This window comes from Hyaena hyaena, unplaced genomic scaffold (assembly GCF_003009895.1).
Source record: "Hyaena hyaena isolate Hyena2069 unplaced genomic scaffold, ASM300989v1 scaffold_45, whole genome shotgun sequence".
Taxonomy (NCBI): Eukaryota; Metazoa; Chordata; class Mammalia; order Carnivora; family Hyaenidae; genus Hyaena; species Hyaena hyaena.
The window spans coordinates 718,569-738,609 of NW_024080677.1; the positions used below are offsets into that span (position 1 = coordinate 718,569).

Here is a 20,041-nt window from a genome sequence, read left to right on the forward strand (position 1 = left end):
AAAAAAACCTCAGCAGTATTTCAAATCTATTAAATATAAGTTTGTATTAAGAAATCTGGGGGCGCTTGGGTGACTCGGTCAGTTAAGCGTCTGACCCTTGATTTTTGGCTCAGGTCATGATGTCATGGTTCGTGGGATCGAACCCCATGTTGAGCTCTCTGCTAACAATGCGGAGCCTGCTTGGGATTCTCTCTCTCCCTCTCTCTGCCCTTCTGCTCGTGCACGCTCTCTCATCCTGTCTCTCTCTGAAGATAAACATTTTTCAAGAATCTGAATAAACGTTCTTTGTTCTGTGATAAGGTTGTTGTGGTTGGAGATCAGAGTGCTGGAAAAACTAGTGTGCTGGAAATGATTGCTCAAGCGCGGATATTCCCTCGAGGATCCGGGGAGATGATGACACGTTCTCCTGTTAAGGTAGGACAGTAGGCCATCTGGACGAAGCTCCTCGGGAAAGCAGCTGCTTCCGTCAGGTTTGTCCATTGTGTGGACGTGAAGAATTGTGAATGACAAGACTAACCCCTAGCCCTGGGAAGTATTCCTGGGGTGGGAATCGGTGGAGGCACAGCCAGGCGGCCATTGTGCAGGAGCAGGGCGGGGGAGGGGAGAGAGACGGGAGCGGAGGGCAGAGGCCCAGTGGGGCCGCACTGCACTGAGCTGTTCATTGGCAGCACTCTAGATTTTATTGTGAGCGAGGTCAGGAAGAGGCTAAGTAAGAGAATGGGAGTATTGGCAGTGGAATTGGTATATATACATAATTTCCCAGTTTTACTGTAAGAAAGGTAGAGAAATGGGGTAGTAACAGGGAAATATATTGAATAAAGGGAAAGGTTTTTATATACTGATTGCAATGATCTAGTTTGAGAGGTAAAAATGATGTAAGAGAGAGGGAACAGTTGGAATAGCAAAGCCTTTGAGGGTAAAAGAGGCTGGGACTCAGCACAGCATGAAATATACAGAAGCTCTAACAGTTCAGAAACACCTATGCCTACAGTCTTTCACTCAGCAAATATTTATTGAGTGCTTAATACACTCCAGCACTGTTCTAGGCAGTATGTTGGCAAACAAAACAGAGATCTTTGCCATAATGGAGGATACGTTGTAGTAGAGGAAGCAGACAGTAAATAGTAAACAAAATAAGTGACCAGTGATGTAGTATGTTAGAAGATGGTAAGTGTTTTGCAAAAAAAAAAAAGCCAGACAAAGGGAGTGAGGGTGCCAGAGTGGCCAGGGTGTTGGTTGACTGCATTGAGAAGGTGACTTCGTTGAGAAGGTAAAGATTTGCACCGAGTGAGGGAAGAAGTTGGTGGGTAGCTAGTCTAAGAGTGTTCCCGGCAGAGAAAGTTAGTGGAAAGCCCCTGAGGTGGTTAGGTGGCTTTCGTGTTTGAGGCCAGTGTGTCTAGAGCAGGGCGAAGGTTAGCAGCAGATGAGGTCAGAGGATGGGTAATGGGAGGCCAGGGGAAGCAGGAAAGGGGAAGCAGGAAAGTAGGGCCTTATTGGTCACCATGCTTGCTTTGGTTTTTATTTTGAATAAAATAGCCAGTCTGGGGCTTTGAGCAGAGTAATACTGCTTTTGCAAAGGCTCACTCTGGCTACTGTGTTGAAAATAGACCTAAGCCAGATGGGTAGAACCACGGAGACCAGATGGGAAGCTATTGGAGTGGCTAGGTGATTCTTGGACCAGGGAAGTAGCAGTGAAGGTGGTAAGAGATGGTTGGGTTCTGCATCTATGCTGAAAGCAAGATCAGTAGGATATCCTGACATACTTGATATTTATATAAAGAGAGAGTGGCTCTCTGTATATAAACACAGGATGGCTCCAGTGTTTTTGGCCTGAATAGATTACAGCATGTAATTGACGTGGGGAAGTCTGGAGTAGAGTGAATTAGCTCTGGGGAGACGATCAGGAGTTAGTTTGGGACCTGCAAGGGATGTCAACAAATAAATAAGCAATTGTTTATACAAGTTTAGAGAGAGGTCTGGGCTAGTGACATAAATTTAGGAGTCATAATCAAATATCTAAAGGTGATATTTAAAGCCATGATCTTCCTTGGGTAAGATCACCAAGGAAGTGAAACGAGAAGACACAGGATGGATTGTGTCCTGGGCATACCCCAGATTAAAAGGTTGAGGAAGGAACCTCTGAAGGAGCTACCAGCACATTAGAGGGAATTAGAACAGTACGGTGTAATGGAAATCAGGTCAAGAACATACCCAGGAGGAGGCACTGATCAACGAGGCTGAATGCTGCTGACAGTTCAGGGAGGGTGAAGACTGAGAATTGGCCGCTGCATTAACCAGTGGAGGCAATGAAGTAGAATATGTGCAGCTTTCCTTCTGCTTGCTTCCTCTTGCTCAGTGCCTCTAGGAGGCTAGATTATCAGCTGCTACGTAAAGAGAGGGGAGAAGGTGTTAAAGGTTGAGCTAAGAAAGAAGTCTCTAGGCCAGCAGTAACTGCAGAAGTGAGTTGACCAGAGAGCTGAGAAATAGCAGGATTGATGAGCCGTACTGAGGTCCCCATTCAGATCCGTGGACATCAATTTAAAGGGAAGTTCTGTGGTTGTGCATTTTTTTTCTTTTACTTCAGGTAATAGGTACAGAGTAATTGGAGAATTAGGAAATTGACACCACCAAGAAGGAAGGCTCATAGACAATGAGGCTGATGCTAGAATCTTCCAAAAATGAAGTGGTCTCAGTGTGATCCATACAGAATGCACGGTTTTGGGTCTGGGTGTGGACTCAGCTACGTTATGTAAAACTAGTCTCTTTTCCATCGCTCTATGGTTTTGTGCGAATGTACCCAACACTGTGGATCCATTTTACTGTTGATGGGCACTTAGAATACTTCCATTGTGGGGGGAAATTGACTGCACCTCGTGTCTTGCTCTGTAATCATCTCTAAAAACATTGTAAACCTACCTTCTACATTGCAACCAACACTCTAATTGTAGCGGCTGTAGATGATGTTATATTTTAGGAAGGGGCTAATTTTCTTCTGGCAGCAAGTAAATAAATCATGGACAGATTTCCTTAAAAGATCAAAGGCTGGGGTTTTTTCTAGTTCACCGTTACTCCTCTAGAATTTACCAGCACTTCTGCTTGGTGGACTCTTAACTCAATTTTTGTCTCTTCTAAACAAATTGCCAAAATCTTGACTTAGCCTTTTAGCTTTTTTAGCAGCTTCTTTCTGGTTTGTTTCCACACAAAGCAGATGCCTTATGGGGGGAAATTGTGCCCAAAAAGTAGGGCTTGGTTTTTGGAGATTGATTTCTGCTGTCCATTTTTTTTCTGGGGGCTTTAGCAACTTAAATTCAGGGCTGCTTGATACCCAGATCTCTGATTTTGTCTCCTCAACTCAGGAAGCTGCTAACCTTTTCTCCAGCGCTACCCTGTGCCACAAATCTGCAAGCACCCTGAGGGAAAACAGACGTCAGAATGTGCCTCTAACATTCTCGGGGGTCTTCGACTGAGTTCAGGCTGCCATGGTTGCTCTCTGATGCTTTCAACCAGCTGGATTTTATTGGTTATCTAGCCCACCTCACTAGTCTCGGTAGAAGGAATTGTATTTTGAAATGAAACTGGATCGTTACTGAGAAGCTTGAAAAGTTACAATTGAAAAGTAACAAAAGGGGGGGGGGGTTAATGAGAAGCTTAGATGTTCTCAGGAAGGCCCTGTTAACATATGCGTCGCATCGTTAGAGAATCCCTTGTACAAATATCACTTGCTCCTTGGACAAAAGCTGCCTTAGCTCCCCTGTGCTCAGTACCCCTGTCCCTGTGTACACATAGGTTTTACTGCCCTGTCGTGTCAGCTCTGTGTATACTTCTCCCAGATGCAGTGAGGTCTAAGCCCGGGATGGTCACTTCTTCGTTTCCCTCCTGTAACACTTGCACAGCTAGCCCTCAATAAATAGAAGTTGAATAAATGAATTGTCCTTTACCTAAATTCACCTTTGAAGTGAAATGCAAGATGTTCTTTTTGTTTTTCAAGTTTTAGATCGATGGCTTTTTGCTCATTACCTGTGTAGCATGAACTGGGAAAGGAGAGGGGCAGCAGCCGCAGGCTGGTCGGGGAATTACCACACACGTGACAGGTATATGGACAGCACAGATAAACAGTTCTGTGATCTCTGTGCTGCCATGGTGACAGTCCCCAGGGATGCTCCTGAGGTGTCCTGCGAAGGGACCGGGATGCGCGCGGCGCAGCGGTCTTGTCGAGGCTGTGTTCAGGCCGTGGTTGTGAGCGTGAATCGTAGACACACTGTTGCATGTCCATTTTCTGTTAATTTCAGGTCACTCTGAGTGAAGGTCCTCACCACGTGGCTTTGTTTAAAGATAGTTCCCGGGAGTTCGATCTTACCAAAGAAGAGGATGTAAGTAGGATTTATGTGAGGTCCATGTGTATAACTTGATAACTCGTATAAGCTTATGAAGGACGACTAAGGGGAATATTTGTTAAATGAGGATTATCAGAGGATTTTGTTGTTTTCCATTAATAGCTTGCAGCATTACGACATGAAATAGAACTCCGAATGAGGAAGAATGTGAAAGAAGGCTGTACTGTTAGCCCTGAGGTGAGTGTTGTACTTTTTTTTTAACAGTTTTACGGAAACAGTGTTTTATGGAAATCCAAATGATTGGAAATAAATCATGATACTGGCACTCATGTTTTGATTGCAGCTGTTTCAAGATACATAAGATTTTTTTTTGTAATGTCCCAAATAATGTATCATTTTGGGAGTAGCTTTCTAGAATAATTAACTTTTAGGATCAGATAAAGGGTGACTTGACTTTTTTGTGAATTGGTGACATACAGAATTTTTAGATATGTATCACCAATAAATTCCTAACAGACTGCCCCCCCCACAGTTAATTTTCTTCTGTTTTGTGTCTCTGAGTAGACCATATCCTTAAACGTGAAAGGCCCTGGGCTGCAGAGGATGGTGCTTGTTGACTTACCAGGTGTGATTAATGTAAGTACATACACAACTTGTATTTTACCTCGTTCCTGTTGTGGAAAACATGCCTAATGACATTTAAAACCTTTTTCTTCAAGACTGTGACATCAGGCATGGCTCCTGACACAAAGGAAACTATTTTCAGTATCAGCAAAGCTTATATGCAGAATCCTAATGCCATCATACTATGTATTCAAGGTAAATCTTATCAAAAGGTTTTAATTGCACCGATATGCTTCCTTCCTTAGCCGGCTAAGCTTTGCATGTGACAGAAACATACAACATAAATATGTCTTGCCCTCCCTTAAGCCATTCGCTTTATTAGTAAATAGAAATGAAATTAGGAATATTTTGATAAAACATCACAAATTTTTATTAGCTAGAATTTCTTTTCATAACTAATTTCAATGTAGTAAGAAAAATGTTTCTTTTTTAATGTTTATTTTTGAGACAGAGAGAGACAGAGCATGAGGGTCAGAGAGAGGGGGAGACACAGAATCGGAAGCAGGTTCCAGGCTCTGATCTGTCAGCACAGATTCTGTTGCAGGGCTGGAACCCATGAACCGTGAGATCCTGACCTGAGCTGAAGTCGGACGCTTAACCGACTGAGCCACCAGGCGCCCCAGAAAAATATTCTTAGTATAATGTAGATACAAGGGTGTAGGTTAAAGTCTTAAGACCTACTTGGCAATTATTACAGTGTTGTGTTTCAATTTTTTTTCCAGATGGTTCTGTGGATGCTGAACGCAGCATCGTTACAGACTTGGTCAGCCAAATGGACCCTCATGGAAGGAGGACGATATTTGTTTTGACCAAAGTGGACCTGGCGGAAAGAAACGTGGCTAGCCCAAGCAGGGTGAGGGCAAGCCCTTTATTATGAGAGAACAGATTCTTTGCATAAGCTTCAGCCGTGGCAGGGACTGGCTCTAAAAACAAAACAAACACGCCATCAGAAACTCCTTGTGGAATACTTTGGTGGGATTCTTCTTCTCAACAAAAACAAAGTATTAGAAAGTTATAGTAAAGTACTTAAGTGCCATTTTGAAGTATAAATCAGATTCCACAGTTTCAGTTAGTTTGCTTGAGAAATTCTTAAATTTCTAATGTTGCATACTCTAATATAATCTTGTATGCTGGCACACAATCAGTAACTACTTTTAATTAACCACAAAATGATGATTGTGGTGTTTCTTTTCTAAATTTTTTTTTTTTCGTTTATCTTCATAAGTTAGTGGGAAACCAGTAACACTATAATCCCTTCTGGACATTGTGTATACTTTTTTTTTTTTTTTTGGCAAATAAACATTGTATTTCCTAACTGCGCAAAGACTATGAAGCAGATTTTTATAATAGAGAAGGCACTGGATTGATGTCAGTCCTCAGCATTCTTATCTGTGCTCCACCACAAACTGGCTGCGTGTCCTTGGGCAAATCTTATTACTTCTCCACATCGAGTTAGTGCCTAATCCATCCTATTAATCTAGTTGATCTCTAGGGTCATTTTCATTTCTGAAATTCTGTGACTTCTATTCGTGGGGTTCAGTGTCCCTCCTGTCCTTCTGTAACAACAAAAGAATTTTATTTCAAGATGACATTGTAAGTCTTATTAGGGTGCCAGTCTTGACGTAGGGCATGGCCTTTACTTAAGGTAAAGGCAGAAGGTAGTGGTTGTGAGTATAGACTCTATAGCCAGATTGCTTGGTTCCAAATGCTGGCTCTCCTCGTTGCTAGCTGTGTAATGTTGGGTAAATTGCTTTAGGCTTCCCCATCTTTTGGAAATGAGGATATTAATGGTACTGTCTCAGAGGCTGTGAAGGTTTAATGAGTTAAGTATTTGTTGTCAAGTGGTTGAAATAGTGCTGTATCATCACAAAGTCTTGTACACATGGTGGCTGTCATCTGTTATTGGTGTATCTCTATTCCCCATAGAACATCTTCAGTTAGAAGTACTCATCCCTCGTACTACTGCAGAGAATTTCTCTCCTTCCCACCTGAAGCTTCCTGGGACTGTGCCTCTTGTGCTGGTTCCTGGGACAGACCACCACTAGGCCTCACCGGTTCTGTAGAAGGACTCACAGGACTCAGCGCACAGTCATCCTTACAGCTAAAATCTATTAACAGTATTGGATACAAAGCAAAATCACAAAAGGCTAAAGCACAAGGGATGCATGGCATCTGGAGGAAACCCAGCTCAGTTTTCCAAGAGAAAACTTCTACCCTCCGGTAGAATCATGTGGGAAGTGCTTAATCCCTTAGGCAACCAGTTTCTCATGAGAGACTCGGCACCTAAGGTTCTTACTGGGGGCTGGTCACGTAGGCAGCCTCAAGTACGAAAATTCCAGACGCCCAAAGGAAAGCGAATGTTCAGCAGAAACCACAGTGCTTGCACAATGAGTGACTGTTATGTGGAGAAAGTTTTATGTCAATGTGGGAATTGTTTACCAGTGAGGGCCTCAAATGCCAGCCAAGGGTGAGCAGACCTTTCTAAGGACAGCGGTCTCAGGCCTGCTCTGTTAGCTCTTCTCTGCACAACTCTGTGACCTTTGCTTTGCCTTATTTTGAGGGGCAGGCCCTCTGTGGCGGTTTTGATCCTGGTATGGAGGAGGGCAGAAGCGAGTTCAGTGCCTCCTTCCCAACTCCACTTCTTTCCCCTCTTCTCATAGATAGTTTATATTTATTTTGAAATGCAACTGAAGTTTCTATCAGTCGTTTTTCATACCAAAGCTCCAGCCTTAGCTTAGGGGTGTGACCTGTCTTAGACGAGAGATTCTTAACCACAGGATTAATGTGAACGGGCACAAGGAGCAGAAGCTCTTACGCTGTATGCCTGAGGCTCTCGGTGCAAATGTGCGTTTTCCTGGCGACAGGGCCTCTAGCTTTTGTTACATCTAGAAAAGGGTTGTGACCCGACAAGAGCCAGTGGACCCCAGCATTTGTAAAAAGAGAGTAAAAAAGGTCCAACTTGGTTAGAATTTATATACATTTAAGAAAAGGATAGGAAAATAAAAGTAGCAGCCACTGTTAATTGAGTGACTCTGCGTACCTGGCACTGTGGTACATACGTATCATATTGCCTCCTACCATCTTTTCAGTGATCACCTTGAGAAATTGAGGCAGCTTACTTAAAGGGGCACAGCTAGTAAGTGACGGAGGTGAAATTAAACTAAGGCCCAAAGCACGACACAGCATTCCAAGTTTTCATAACACATCTTTTAGTGTAGGGAAATTAAATGTATTTGTTTTTTTCCCCCTCAAGTAGCAATTGAAAAACATTTTAATACTTTTGTGTAAATTTATATATTTGATGGAAGATGTATATACAGCATTATTAAGTTTGCTTTCTGAATAGTATATTATGCTTTAAAAAATTATATAAACCTACATCTAACATTTATTTCCCACTCTTAAAAATAGATTCAGCAGATAATTGAAGGAAAACTCTTCCCAATGAAAGCTCTAGGTTATTTTGCTGTTGTAACAGGAAAAGGTAGGCAAAGATGAATTTTTACATTTTCAGTTTTGGTTGTTTTCAAATAATAAAGATTAATTTTCTTAGTGAGAATATCATTGTCTTTTCCTAGGAAACAGCTCTGAAAGCATTGAGGCTATAAGAGAATATGAAGAAGAATTTTTTCAGAATTCAAAACTCCTAAAGTAGGTATATGGTTTAAACACTTGGAGGGAGTAGCTTAAACTGTTCTCACTTAAAAGTTTGATATGTAGCATTAGTTTAACAGTGAATTTCCAGAATTTTTCTGAACTAGTGATCTGGACCCAATAGAGAAGCCCATAGGCTACTAAGAATTAGTAGGCGCCTGGGTGGCTCAGTTGGTCAAGTGCCAACCTGAGCTCGCGGTTCGTGGGTTTGGGCCCCGTGTGGGGCTCTGTGCTGACAGCTCAGAGCCTGGAGCCTGCTTCTGATTCTGTGTCTCCCTCTCTCCCTACCTCCACTCACGCTTTGTCTCTCTGTCTCTCAAAAATGAATACATGTTAAAAATTTTTTTAAAAAACAAACAAAAAAGAATTAGGAGCAGCGTATCACACAGTACAATACGTGCTGGTGTGAAAAACTGCCCCTGGGGATCTGGGTACAGAAAGACAACACGAACACGTCTTTAGTTGTTTTACTGGTGAAGTGATTTTTTAAGAGCAACACTTAACATTTTTATTTATTTATTTTTCTGAAGAAACCTATCCTGGTCTTTTGTTTATTTTTTTAAGTAAACTTTACCCCCAACGGGGGCTAGATCTCAAAACCCCGAGATCAAGAGTTGCATGCTCTACTGACTGAGCCATCCAGGTGCCCCCAACACTTACATTTTTAAATACACATGTTCATTTCTCTTTCACTATTGGGGAAAGTCAGAGTGGGGGGTGGGAATGTCAAAGGGGTATCCCCAAATAGGTATTGACAGAAAGTAAGATCCTGAATAAAAGCAAAAGGGAAGAGTTAAATGACAGCTGAATTACATTAAAACCTTGTATATAGAGAGTCCCTTAAAATGGCAAGGTATGTTTGCCTCTGTATTAGTATAGTAAATCAAGATAGATCTTGCAGACATAGTCTTGAGTATTATCTATGGGGACGGGAACTGACAGGTGTATAGAACTGAGCTGTCCAGCTTGGCAGGCACTGGCCTCGGGTAATTATTTAAGTTTGAGTTGGTTAACGTTAAAGAAATTAAAACTTCATTTCCTCAGTCACACTAGCTGTACATTCCAAGGGCTCAGTAATCCCAAGCGGCTAGTAGCTACCACATTGGATAGCTCAGATCCAGGACATCGTCTGCATCACAGAACATTTTATTGAATAATGCTGGTATAAAATGTGAGCGTGGCCGTTCTCGTTACCTTATCAAAACAAACACGTTTTCAAATTTGATGATAGTATTTTCCTTTTTGCCATTTTAATGTACGTTAGGTTTTATTATTTTTTAATAGGACGAGCATGCTAAAGGCACATCAAGTGACGACAAGAAATTTAAGCCTGGCTGTATCGGACTGCTTTTGGAAAATGGTACGGGAGTCCGTTGAGCAACAGGCTGATAGTTTCAAAGGTGAGTTGGCCTTTTAAAATAAGCTAAAAATTTTAGACATTTTATTAGGTGGCAGGCTTAGGTGTCCATCAGATTGTTTTTCTTAAATGTTTTATTTATTACTGAGAGAGAGGAACAGCACGAGCAGGAGGCAGTCAGAGAGAGAGGGAGACACAGAATCTGAAACAGGCTCCAGGCTCTGAGCTAACTGTCAGCACAGAGCCCGACATGGGGCTCAAACCCAAAAACCGTGAGATCATGACATGAGCCAAAGTCGGACGCTCAACCGACTGAGCCACCCAGGCACCCATCCATCAGATTTTTTATTCCTTTAACAGTGGCTTTTTACTTCATTTTCTATTAGATAAATGTGTGGAAAATGGAAAAAATACAAATTTTTAGTTGTTGTACGAGAACATTTTCACCTTCAAAGGAAACATCACAAGGAGTATTTTGCAGATTTTCAGCAGAGTGGAAAGTTTGCAGTAGTGTTTGAGAGCAAGAGCTTAGTAAACCACACTAGACTCAGATGCCCCTGTTTTAGGGGGAAGAGGGGAACGGTGTTAGGGGCCAGAGCAGCCTGTGCTTTCACTGCATTGTACTAGTTCCTGAAGGCCACGCTTTCTTGCTCTGTGACTTTGATTCCATAGTTCATTTGATGAGAGTAGGCTTTCCTTCCCTTCTCCCATTTGGAAATTCCACCGCCTTAGTCCCTCAGCAACCTTATGAGTCTTATTGTTATTCTCATTTTACAGAAGAGGAAACTGGGGCACAGAGTAACTTAGCTAAGTGAAGCACCCAGCATCATACACAATCGATAATAGACCAGGATTTGAATCTTAGTTGTGTGATTCCAGAGTCCATGCCTTTCGCAGATATACTAAGTTGTTCCCACCGTGTGTTTTGTGGATTGAAAATGCAGAAACTAACGTCAAGGAGATTAGTTTGGAGAATTTGCAGTAGTGAGATTCTGAGAATGTTGAGAGCACAGAGTACTGAGGAGCCATGGGTGCGCACTCAGAAGTTCCATTAGGACAGAGATGCGCGAGATGTGTTAGCACAGAGATACAGATTCCTTTAACCACTGCAGCAGGAAAGAGAGAGCGTCCTTAAACTGGAACACCTTTTCTTCTTCCTCAGCAACACGTTTTAACCTTGAAACCGAATGGAAGAATAACTATCCTCGCCTACGAGAACTTGATCGGGTAATGTTTGCGTACCTCATGTATTTTGTATGTGTCTTGTTTAATACTGTGCTCTAACAAAATTTATGTTGATGAGCAGACTCTGGTAAGCCAGACTGCTTTGATTTTCACCATACAATTACTAATTTAGAGCTGCAAGAATAGATTCTCGGGAGCTGTTACAGTAATTTAAATCATCTATTACATAATATGAAGAAATAATTACACATTATAAGGTCCTAAAGCAAGTATTTAAAAATGTTTTCTGATAAAACAAAGAACATTCTTTAAAGGTCTTCTCGAATTAACATATTTATGTAATGTAAACTTTTAAAATTCGTACTTCAGCTTTTTTACCTTTTGAGCATGTATTGTGGAGACATATACTCTGATTTAGTGAGACTTAAATATTGGTTTTCCTTAATCTTAAAATGCCATCTTTCGTAAAACAGCATCAGTTTACTAATACTAATAGACTGAATTAGTATATACTGATAGTTTGACGTAACATTGGTTATGTGGAAAACTTACCTGACTGAATAAACATTACCTGAAAAACTGCACTGAGCATTGAGTGATTAAGGTGGACATTTGTGTTAATGTCTTTGTCCTTATCTGGCTATTGGCATTCCTAAACCTGAGACTAGAAGAGCAGTATTTACTGGTCATGCCTGCTTCACACCTAGGCTCCGCCTACTCACCTGTAGGGGAAGGCCTTCCTCGTAGAGATCTCTGAAGCTCACAGCAGGGCAGATCGACTCTCTTATGAAAATCTTACTTACTTGTATCTGTATTATCTAGAATGAACTATTTGAAAAAGCTAAAAATGAAATCCTCGATGAAGTCATCAGTCTGAGCCAGGTTACACCAAAGCACTGGTGAGTATTCAACCTTTTCTCAACAATTTTGCTCTATAGATTATCATGAAATAACTAAAATTCAGATTGATAAAGCAGTGATTTATTAAATAGCCTTGGCTTATCCCCAAAACACTTAGTAAATAAGTAATAGTATAAAAGTATGTCTTTTTGCAGAATCTAACCACTTTCATTGTCTAACCAGTTAAGTGTTTATTAAGTATCTTTCAGAAGAGATATTTTGGAAAAAATTGCTTTCTCCATGGTCTTTTTAAGTCTGGAGTCATCTTGGGTTTTTCTATACCTTATACTTAATAAACACATAATTTTGATTTCTTTCGAGTCATTTAGGCAAAAGTTTCATCAAATTGTGCTTAAAGATAAGCCTATCAAAATTGGTTACTCTTGTTAGATTAATCACGGAAAACAGAACTAACGAGAAAATTGGCTTGTAAAAGGAAAAGAGTATGTATTTTTAAGTTCTCATTTCTGAACAAGAACAGTCAGTGCTTTTTGTAACAGGTGCCTCATATGTTTCGTACAAATCGTTATTTCAAATTGAATTCTATTTGAGATTTTTAAAAAATAGCAGGTAAATCCATCCTTTTGAAAAGTACGCCTGCACGTCTCTCTCAGGGCAAACTGTCTATTACCTTCCACTTAGGAGTGTCTGAATTTGGGCACTCATAGGTTTGCTGGGGTGGGACACTACTACCAAACTAGGTTCTGTGTGCCTCTAGCAGGCTGTGTATAAATGGCCTGGATTTGTTTGCAGTCATCTTTTAATGAAAAAATTCCTTGTGCATAAATTATCTTTCTAATTGAAATCTATAGTGTTTCTAAGAATTTATCATTCTTGGAGGAGAACTCTCCTTATTGCCATTCATTAGAAATATTTTCTGTACCTCTTCTGTTTGCTCAGTTGAAGATTATCAAACTTGGGCCTAGACAGTTAGTGTCCAGTCCTGAAGTCTGAATTCAGTATTGCTAGTTTTTCCATCTCGGTGCCCTTCCTCAGTTGTGAACCCTTTTCTCTCTTCAAGGAGTCAAAGTTTGCCTATTTTTAATCTCCTCTCCTTATCCCAAAAAGGAATCTGATCTTATCTACACTTGTTGATTGATTAACCAGGTGTGTGTATATATGTGTATATGTATATATTTATATCTAGCTTATCTTTGTTATTATTTGTATTTTAAACCAGTTCTCTGGCTTTCTGTAAACCAAATGGCTTTTGAAATTGCAAGAGGTAGATATGTATACACACACACACACTCATGCACACAAATACGCACAAAGAATGAATACTACTTCCCATTCTAGGTTATATGGGGACAATGTACATGAAAAGTGATTTGTAAATTTTAATAGCTGCTAATACTGTGTATGGGAGAAAAATAGGGTGCCTCTGTAAATTCCTGGCATCATCAGGTGAAATGGTTAGTGTCATTTGGGCAGAGCAATCTGAAATCAAAATATCCTTGCACTAAAGTGAGCCATGAGTGTAAATGCCATTTATTTAGTATGCAGGTGGCTGAAGGGAATTGTGAAGGGCCGCGAAGCCTGTATTTCCCGGAAGGCAAGGGGGAGAAAGCAGGACATCTGGCTGCTAGCGATGTATTCCGTGAGCCAGTGGAGCAGATGATTCTGTATCTTATCAGATCAACATTTTTCCCCCCCCTGGCTCTACAGCTTAACACAAACATAGATCAAATGGCAGATCCTAATTGTAGCTATTCATGTCACACTGAATTCATCCGCATTGTACCCAAAATATTTTATTTTGGGGACATAGTTGATGTTGCCTTAAGCAGTATTTTGTCACTGTTGTTGCATATGGCTTACATGATATTTTAAGGTGCAAGCCTAAGATGTTAATTATTTCATTGCCAAGACTATTTGATCTATATTCAGTGATCTGGAAGCAGTGTTACAAGCATTCTATGTTCTAAACATGATAGTTTGTTATTAAAGGCATTCTAGTCCACTGTAACTACATTTTAAGGAAGTTATTGGGGTGTTATATTTGACATAAGATGCACTGTAGGGAGAAATAGGCTCTCAGCATTTTCAGACTATATACCTGATCATCTGGGATTGATTACTGACGTTAAGCAGGAGATACTGATACATCGTTAACATTATGTGACTGTTACTATAGCTATATCTTTTTTCATATGTCATTTAGAAGGATAGCTGGCTGTATTTATAGAAATACACTTTAAAAAATGGCAGAGTGGTATGCATACAGCTGTTGGTTAAAAGTATTGAGTTGTTTTGTTGAAATTTGAGAAAATGAAAGGAAAATGGGAACATGCAGTTGAGTCCCCTGACTCAGATTTGAGGAATCAAAAAAGATCTCTGATTTGTAATCCTAAATTTAAAGAGTAAGTGGTATTTAGGTAAAGGCAGTGACAGGAGAATTGCAGAGGCTAGGAGGTGAGAGCAAGCAAGGTGACACAGGGGGCCAAGGGCTGTTACCTCCAGCTTTAGCATGTAGGAGGCAAGAGCCAGGAGAGAAAGCAGTAGATAGAAACAAGATACAGATTATTAAGGGCCATGCAGGCCACGTTCAGAAGCTTGGAATTTATCCCATGAGCACCAAGGGCCACTGAATAGCTTTAGGGCAGATTTGCAGCTTCGAGAGATCTTTCTAGTAGGGCAAGTGGACTGCTGTGAAGAAGGAGGCTTAGGCGGCTGGCTGCTGAAATTACTAGATGAGAGATCATGGCAGCGTGAACCATCTTGAGTAGTGACTCAAGAGCACATGAAGAAGAGGAGACAGTTTTGAAATATTTGAGGAGTTACCTAGAAGATAACATTGACAGGATTTAGTGACTTTGGACATGTAGGTAATGGAGAAGCTCGTGAAACAGTGAGTACATTTCTACCCAGTAATTACATCGCTGCGTATTTATAAGAACGAAGATATATTTGACAAAGATGAACGCATAAGAATCATCACCATTGTTTTGTGTAAGTGTAAAAACATTGAAAACTTCTGTTTTCTGGTTTTTCACTATATTTGATTTATTCAGAGTGGATTATTGTGATGACACCATTGAAAAATGTAGGAAATTGACATCAAAACTGTTCAACATGCATTTAACTAAAGTAGCATAAATGCACAAATATTTATGCAGGCATCAGGTGTTTTTATTTTATTTTTATTTTATTTATTTTTTTTTAAAGACTGCTTTTTTTTTTAATTTTTTTATAGTTTATTTATTTTGAGACAGATAGAGATAGAGCATGAGTGGGGGAGGGGCAGAGAGAAAGGGAGACACAGAATCTGAAACAGGCTCCAGGCTCTGAGCTGTCAGCATAGAGCCTGATGCGGGGCTCGAACCCACGATCTGTGAGATCTGACCTGAGCTGAAGTCGGACGCTTAACCGACTGAGCCACCCAGGCACCCCGCATCAGGTGTTTTTATTGATAAATAAAGCTGTGAATAGTGGTTATACCCCTGAAAGGAATTATGGAGGACTTACTACTTTTTCTATATTGGTTGAAAATTACTATATAGAGTCAGTCCTTTGCTTTAAAAGAAGATATTTTCATTTGAAAGTGTTTTGATTAACACGGAGTGTAGGCAGCGTTCCTGGAGATACAGAGGGGAATGAGCAGAACTATCATGTTGACTGAATTTTGTGTATTTGTGGACTTTTCCCTAGATGATGGCAAAATTTAGAATAGAGAAGTGTACCGTCACCTAAGACACGCTAGGAAATGTAAGTAAGGGCACAAGTCGGGGTAGCAGACAGCGTAGGCAGGTGCGCTGGCCTCGTGGCACGGGGGTTCCTACATGAGAGTTGAGGACCGTGGCCCGGAGAGAGACTGTGCAGTGAGAACATGGCTTCCGCTCCCTAACCCAGCAGCTTCCAGTCAGCAGGATGTGAGGACACTCACTGTCAGGCAGGGAGAGCCGGGAACGGGGAAAGAGTGGGAATGTAAAGCGGTCTGTTTGTTACGGAACAGAGTATTGGGGGCACAATAAGCATGACTGCGATGGAGGGGAGCCGGAAGAGTGTGGACAGAGGACAGCAGCTTGGTGACGAAAAGGTGGGTGAGGATGGGTGACAGCAGCTCCCTATGGTGGACTGGAAAACAGCCTCCTTTGAGAAAGTTACCTAAGCTTGTCAGGATTTGCTGGTCTGGGATTTTGTTACTACTTCCTCGAAAAGGTGTCTGGAATGTCAGTTCCTCCCCCACAGACCCCTTGGAGGAGACAACAGACCAAGTCTGTCCTGAAACAGGAGTGGCAAAAAGCCCTGGTGGCCAGAGGCTGGATCCTGGCTTTTTTGTTCATCTTTCAAAAATCTTGAGTTTGTGTTTAAAATGTCATCTGAATAGGAGACCCTGACAAGCTTTTTTTCTTCCAGCCTGCTCCTAAAATTCTCCACCTGTCATTGTCTGTCATTAACACCATGACTAAATTGATTTTGTTCTTCTGGTCCTCCGTGGTGTGTCCTCTCCTCATGCTTTTTCTTTCGTTTTCTGCTTGTAACTGAAAAAAAGACCCGAAGGTTAGCAAGGGGAAACCAGCAGCTAAGCTGATTGACTCCGTGCACTTGGCTTTACACAGAACGTTGAGGGAGTATAAGCAGTCTCAGATAAGAGGGAGTGTTGACGCTCGTCAGCTGAGAACGTTGCATCTTGGCTTTTGGACAGCAGGGATGTTTCTGCTACCCTGAGCTTTTGCGGCTGTGTCCTAGACGGTTAAGGGCACTGACCACGTTTGGTGAGCAGAATGTTTGTTGTATGTCGTCGAAATACCTCACAGTAGAAATTAGTATGGGAGAAGCCAAATACATATTCTCTTAAGAGTTCAGTTTTTCTCTTCATTGAAATAGTTGTGTTTTTGTTCTTGCTTAGAGATCTGTGGTCTCGTAAGCTGCCTTTTAAGGCAGGATTCTCAACCTGCTTATGCATCCTTTATAGCGTTATCGTTACCACGGCATGTTGAACAGTTTTACCTGGCAGTAGCCCGTAGCATCTCTGTTCTCTGTGTTGTGGTCTGGTAAATGGTTAAAATTATACCAAGAAGTTCTCACCCTTGGACTGCCCTTTTCAGTCAATGCGTAAAAAGTATGTGTAGGCAAATGAGCACAGGAAAAGATGCTTAAGAGTATTAGCATTTCATTTGCATCAGGGAAATACAAATGAAAACCAAACCGCAATGAGATACCACCATAAACCTGTCAGAATGACTAATCATCAAATGTTGGCCAGAAGCAGAGCATCTAGAACTCTCATACTGTGCTGGTAGAAATGTAAAATAGCTCACCCATTTGGACAAACAGTTTGGCAGTATCATAAAAAGTTAAGTATATAGCTGCCAAATGACCCTGCTATTCCACTCCGAGATATTTTGCCCAAGAGACTCAAAAGGATATGCACAAAACAGCTTGCATGGGAAGCTCATTACAGCTTCATTTGGGAGAACTAATAACAGGAAACCATGCAGATGTCCGTTAGCAGCTAAATATATAAATAGACCCGTGCAGTGGAATACTATGCGGCCATAAAAAGGAGCGGAGCAGGACACCTGGGTGGCTCATCAGTTAAGCAGCAGGCTCTTCATTTTATCTCAGGTCATGATCTCATTGTTCATGAGATCGAGCCCCACATTGGGCTCTGCACTCATAGTGCACGGAACCTGCTTCCCCCCCCCCGCCTTCTCCTCCCCCACTTGCACTCACTCTCAAATAAATAAAAAATTTTTTAAAAAAGGAGTGAAATATTGATACACACAACAATGTGGGTAAATCTGAAAAAAATTTCCTGAGTAAAAGAGGAAGACAGACAAAAATAAGAGTATATACTGTATGGTTGCATTTATATTCAATTCTAGAAGACATAAGCTAACCTCTAGTAACGGAAAGCAGACCCAGTGGCTAGAACTTTGGAGTTGAGGGAAAAGTTGATTAGCTTGCTTGTGGTGATGCGCAGGCATGTTCATACGTCCGTGCTTTAAGTAAGTGAATGATATGTCAGTGCGACTGTGTTTAAAAACAATATCATGTTTAAATTTGATGTTCTTGAAACTCTTTTGTCTAATTTCAGGGAAGAGATCCTTCAGCAGTCTTTGTGGGAAAGAGTATCAACTCATGTGATTGAAAACATCTATCTTCCAGCTGCACAGACCATGAATTCAGGGACTTTTAATACGACAGTGGATATCAAGCTTAAACAGTGGACTGATAAACAGCTTCCTAATAAAGCAGTAGAGGTTAGGATATAATTTAATTAAATGGGTAAGAAGCATTATGTGAAGGGAGTAGGAGCCATGAATTTTAGGTTTTATTCCCATCACAGCCCTTTCTCTCCTTTCAGTCGTTATGCTCCATTTATTTTCTATTCCTCATCTCTGTGTTGGGATTAACCTTAATGCTGCTCCCAGTTACTACCACTATGGACATGTGCTAATTGGTATAGTGTTGGCCCAAGACTATCGTTCTGTTCCAAAGGTAGCACTTAACAAAACCAGCAAAATTTGCTTAAATGTGAAACGTTTTTAACTTTTTCTGCGGATCAGGATCCCATACGGAAAATGTTCAGTGGACGAACTGTTTCATTTATTGCTTTTTCTGCAGGGCTCCGTTTTACTTAAATCATCATTTCCCTAGTTAGGATCCTGCCAGAACGTTAGGCTAGGGATCATAAGCAAGTCCCTTAAAGAATGCTTGTCTGCTACACATCGGCTCTACCCCTTCGTAGCTGTGTGACCCTTGGACTAGGCGCTTCACCTTTCTGTGTATCTGTACAGTGGGCAAGATAAGGTTGCCCACCTCACAGATTATTGTAAGGAATAAGCGAACATAGTGTAGAAAATACTTAGACGTACCTGGCCCTCGGGAACTGCGCAGTAAATGCCAGCTGCTGTTACCGTGATGGTGGGCGTCACCGAGTTGAGCTGCCGTGCGGATTAGCCTGAAGAATGATAGCTCTGGCTCAGTAAGACTCAGTGTGTCCTCGGCCTCTCTGTGAGGTTGCTCACAAAATTAGAATGACTGTTACAGATAATTTCATTTTTCATAGTCACCTTGTCACCTTCTAATTATTTGGGTGTCATTCCCCCCTTTCCTGTCCAGTTCCACTCCTGACCTCTTCACCGCTGTTCTCGGTTTCTTCAAGCCTCTCTTTCTAAGAACTGACAGCTGTCCTCTCGAAGTTACATATTGTTGGCCCCTGTCAGTTCTCCACGCATTTACCCCTAAATTGACTAGAGAGCTGCTGCCGCCCCTCACCAGCTCTCCTCACAGCTGGCCCTCACATCTGTCTGGCCCCGGTCCCAGGCGAGGACGTGTTCACGTCCTGAGGCTCAGCAGTGGAAGCGGTCACTGTCTCCCGCCACCTTCTCCCTCCATACCTGGGTGTGGTGGAAAGATGAGGATCTGCCGAAGGTCAGGAAGCATAGATTCTGATACCTCGCTGCGTATTCTCGGACAGCCATCGTTTTTTACGCTACGATTTCTTCATGTTCAAAAGGATCAGGGCTAAACAAAAAATTCAGCATTAACTAGCCCGCTGAATCATCAGTAGATTTAGTGCTTAATTACTTTGACACTGTGCTCTTCCTTCCCAGTAATTAGGAGTTAGCCATAATAGAGCCCGGACACTGCTGGGCTCTGTTTGAAGGTATTGATGCTTTGCTTCATATCTTTGCTTAAAGGCAAATCATTATGAAATTCTAACCTTTGCAGAATGGAAGAAGCAGGCCAACTTCCCTGTTGTACAGAATGAAATAAATTAGTGACCGAAGTCTGGGGGCTGGTTGGAGAACAGACCTTATCTCAAGGGGGCAGCTCCTTTACAGCCCCAGCTCGTGCTGTACAGTGCTTGCTGCCGGATAGTTCAAGAGGGGCTGGAAACACACATTTTTTTTAATATGAAGTCTATTTTTCACTAAAATTTGCTAAAATTTAAAACACCATGTCTGTCTAGCAAAACAAGTCAGGATGTCAAACCTACCCCACCAGCTACCAGTGAGATCTCTAGACCAGAGTT

At 41.5% G+C, this 20,041-nt stretch overlaps 1 protein-coding gene across 5 annotated transcripts in view; it reads left to right on the forward strand.

Annotated features, from left to right (window-relative positions):
• OPA1 (OPA1 mitochondrial dynamin like GTPase) overlaps window positions 1-20,041 on the forward strand; it is an 88,335-nt gene that overhangs the window by 28,939 nt on the left and 39,355 nt on the right. For all 5 annotated transcript variants that reach the window (XM_039230316.1, XM_039230317.1, XM_039230320.1 and 2 more), the window contains 12 exons: window positions 301-414; window positions 4,290-4,370; window positions 4,497-4,571; window positions 4,899-4,970; window positions 5,054-5,153; window positions 5,681-5,811; window positions 8,370-8,442; window positions 8,537-8,609; window positions 9,897-10,012; window positions 11,132-11,196; window positions 11,977-12,053; window positions 18,098-18,263. In XM_039230316.1, the coding sequence (XP_039086247.1) occupies window positions 301-414; window positions 4,290-4,370; window positions 4,497-4,571; window positions 4,899-4,970; window positions 5,054-5,153; window positions 5,681-5,811; window positions 8,370-8,442; window positions 8,537-8,609; window positions 9,897-10,012; window positions 11,132-11,196; window positions 11,977-12,053; window positions 18,098-18,263 (1,143 nt within the window). The remainder of the gene's footprint in view (window positions 1-300; window positions 415-4,289; window positions 4,371-4,496; window positions 4,572-4,898; window positions 4,971-5,053; window positions 5,154-5,680; window positions 5,812-8,369; window positions 8,443-8,536; window positions 8,610-9,896; window positions 10,013-11,131; window positions 11,197-11,976; window positions 12,054-18,097; window positions 18,264-20,041) is intronic.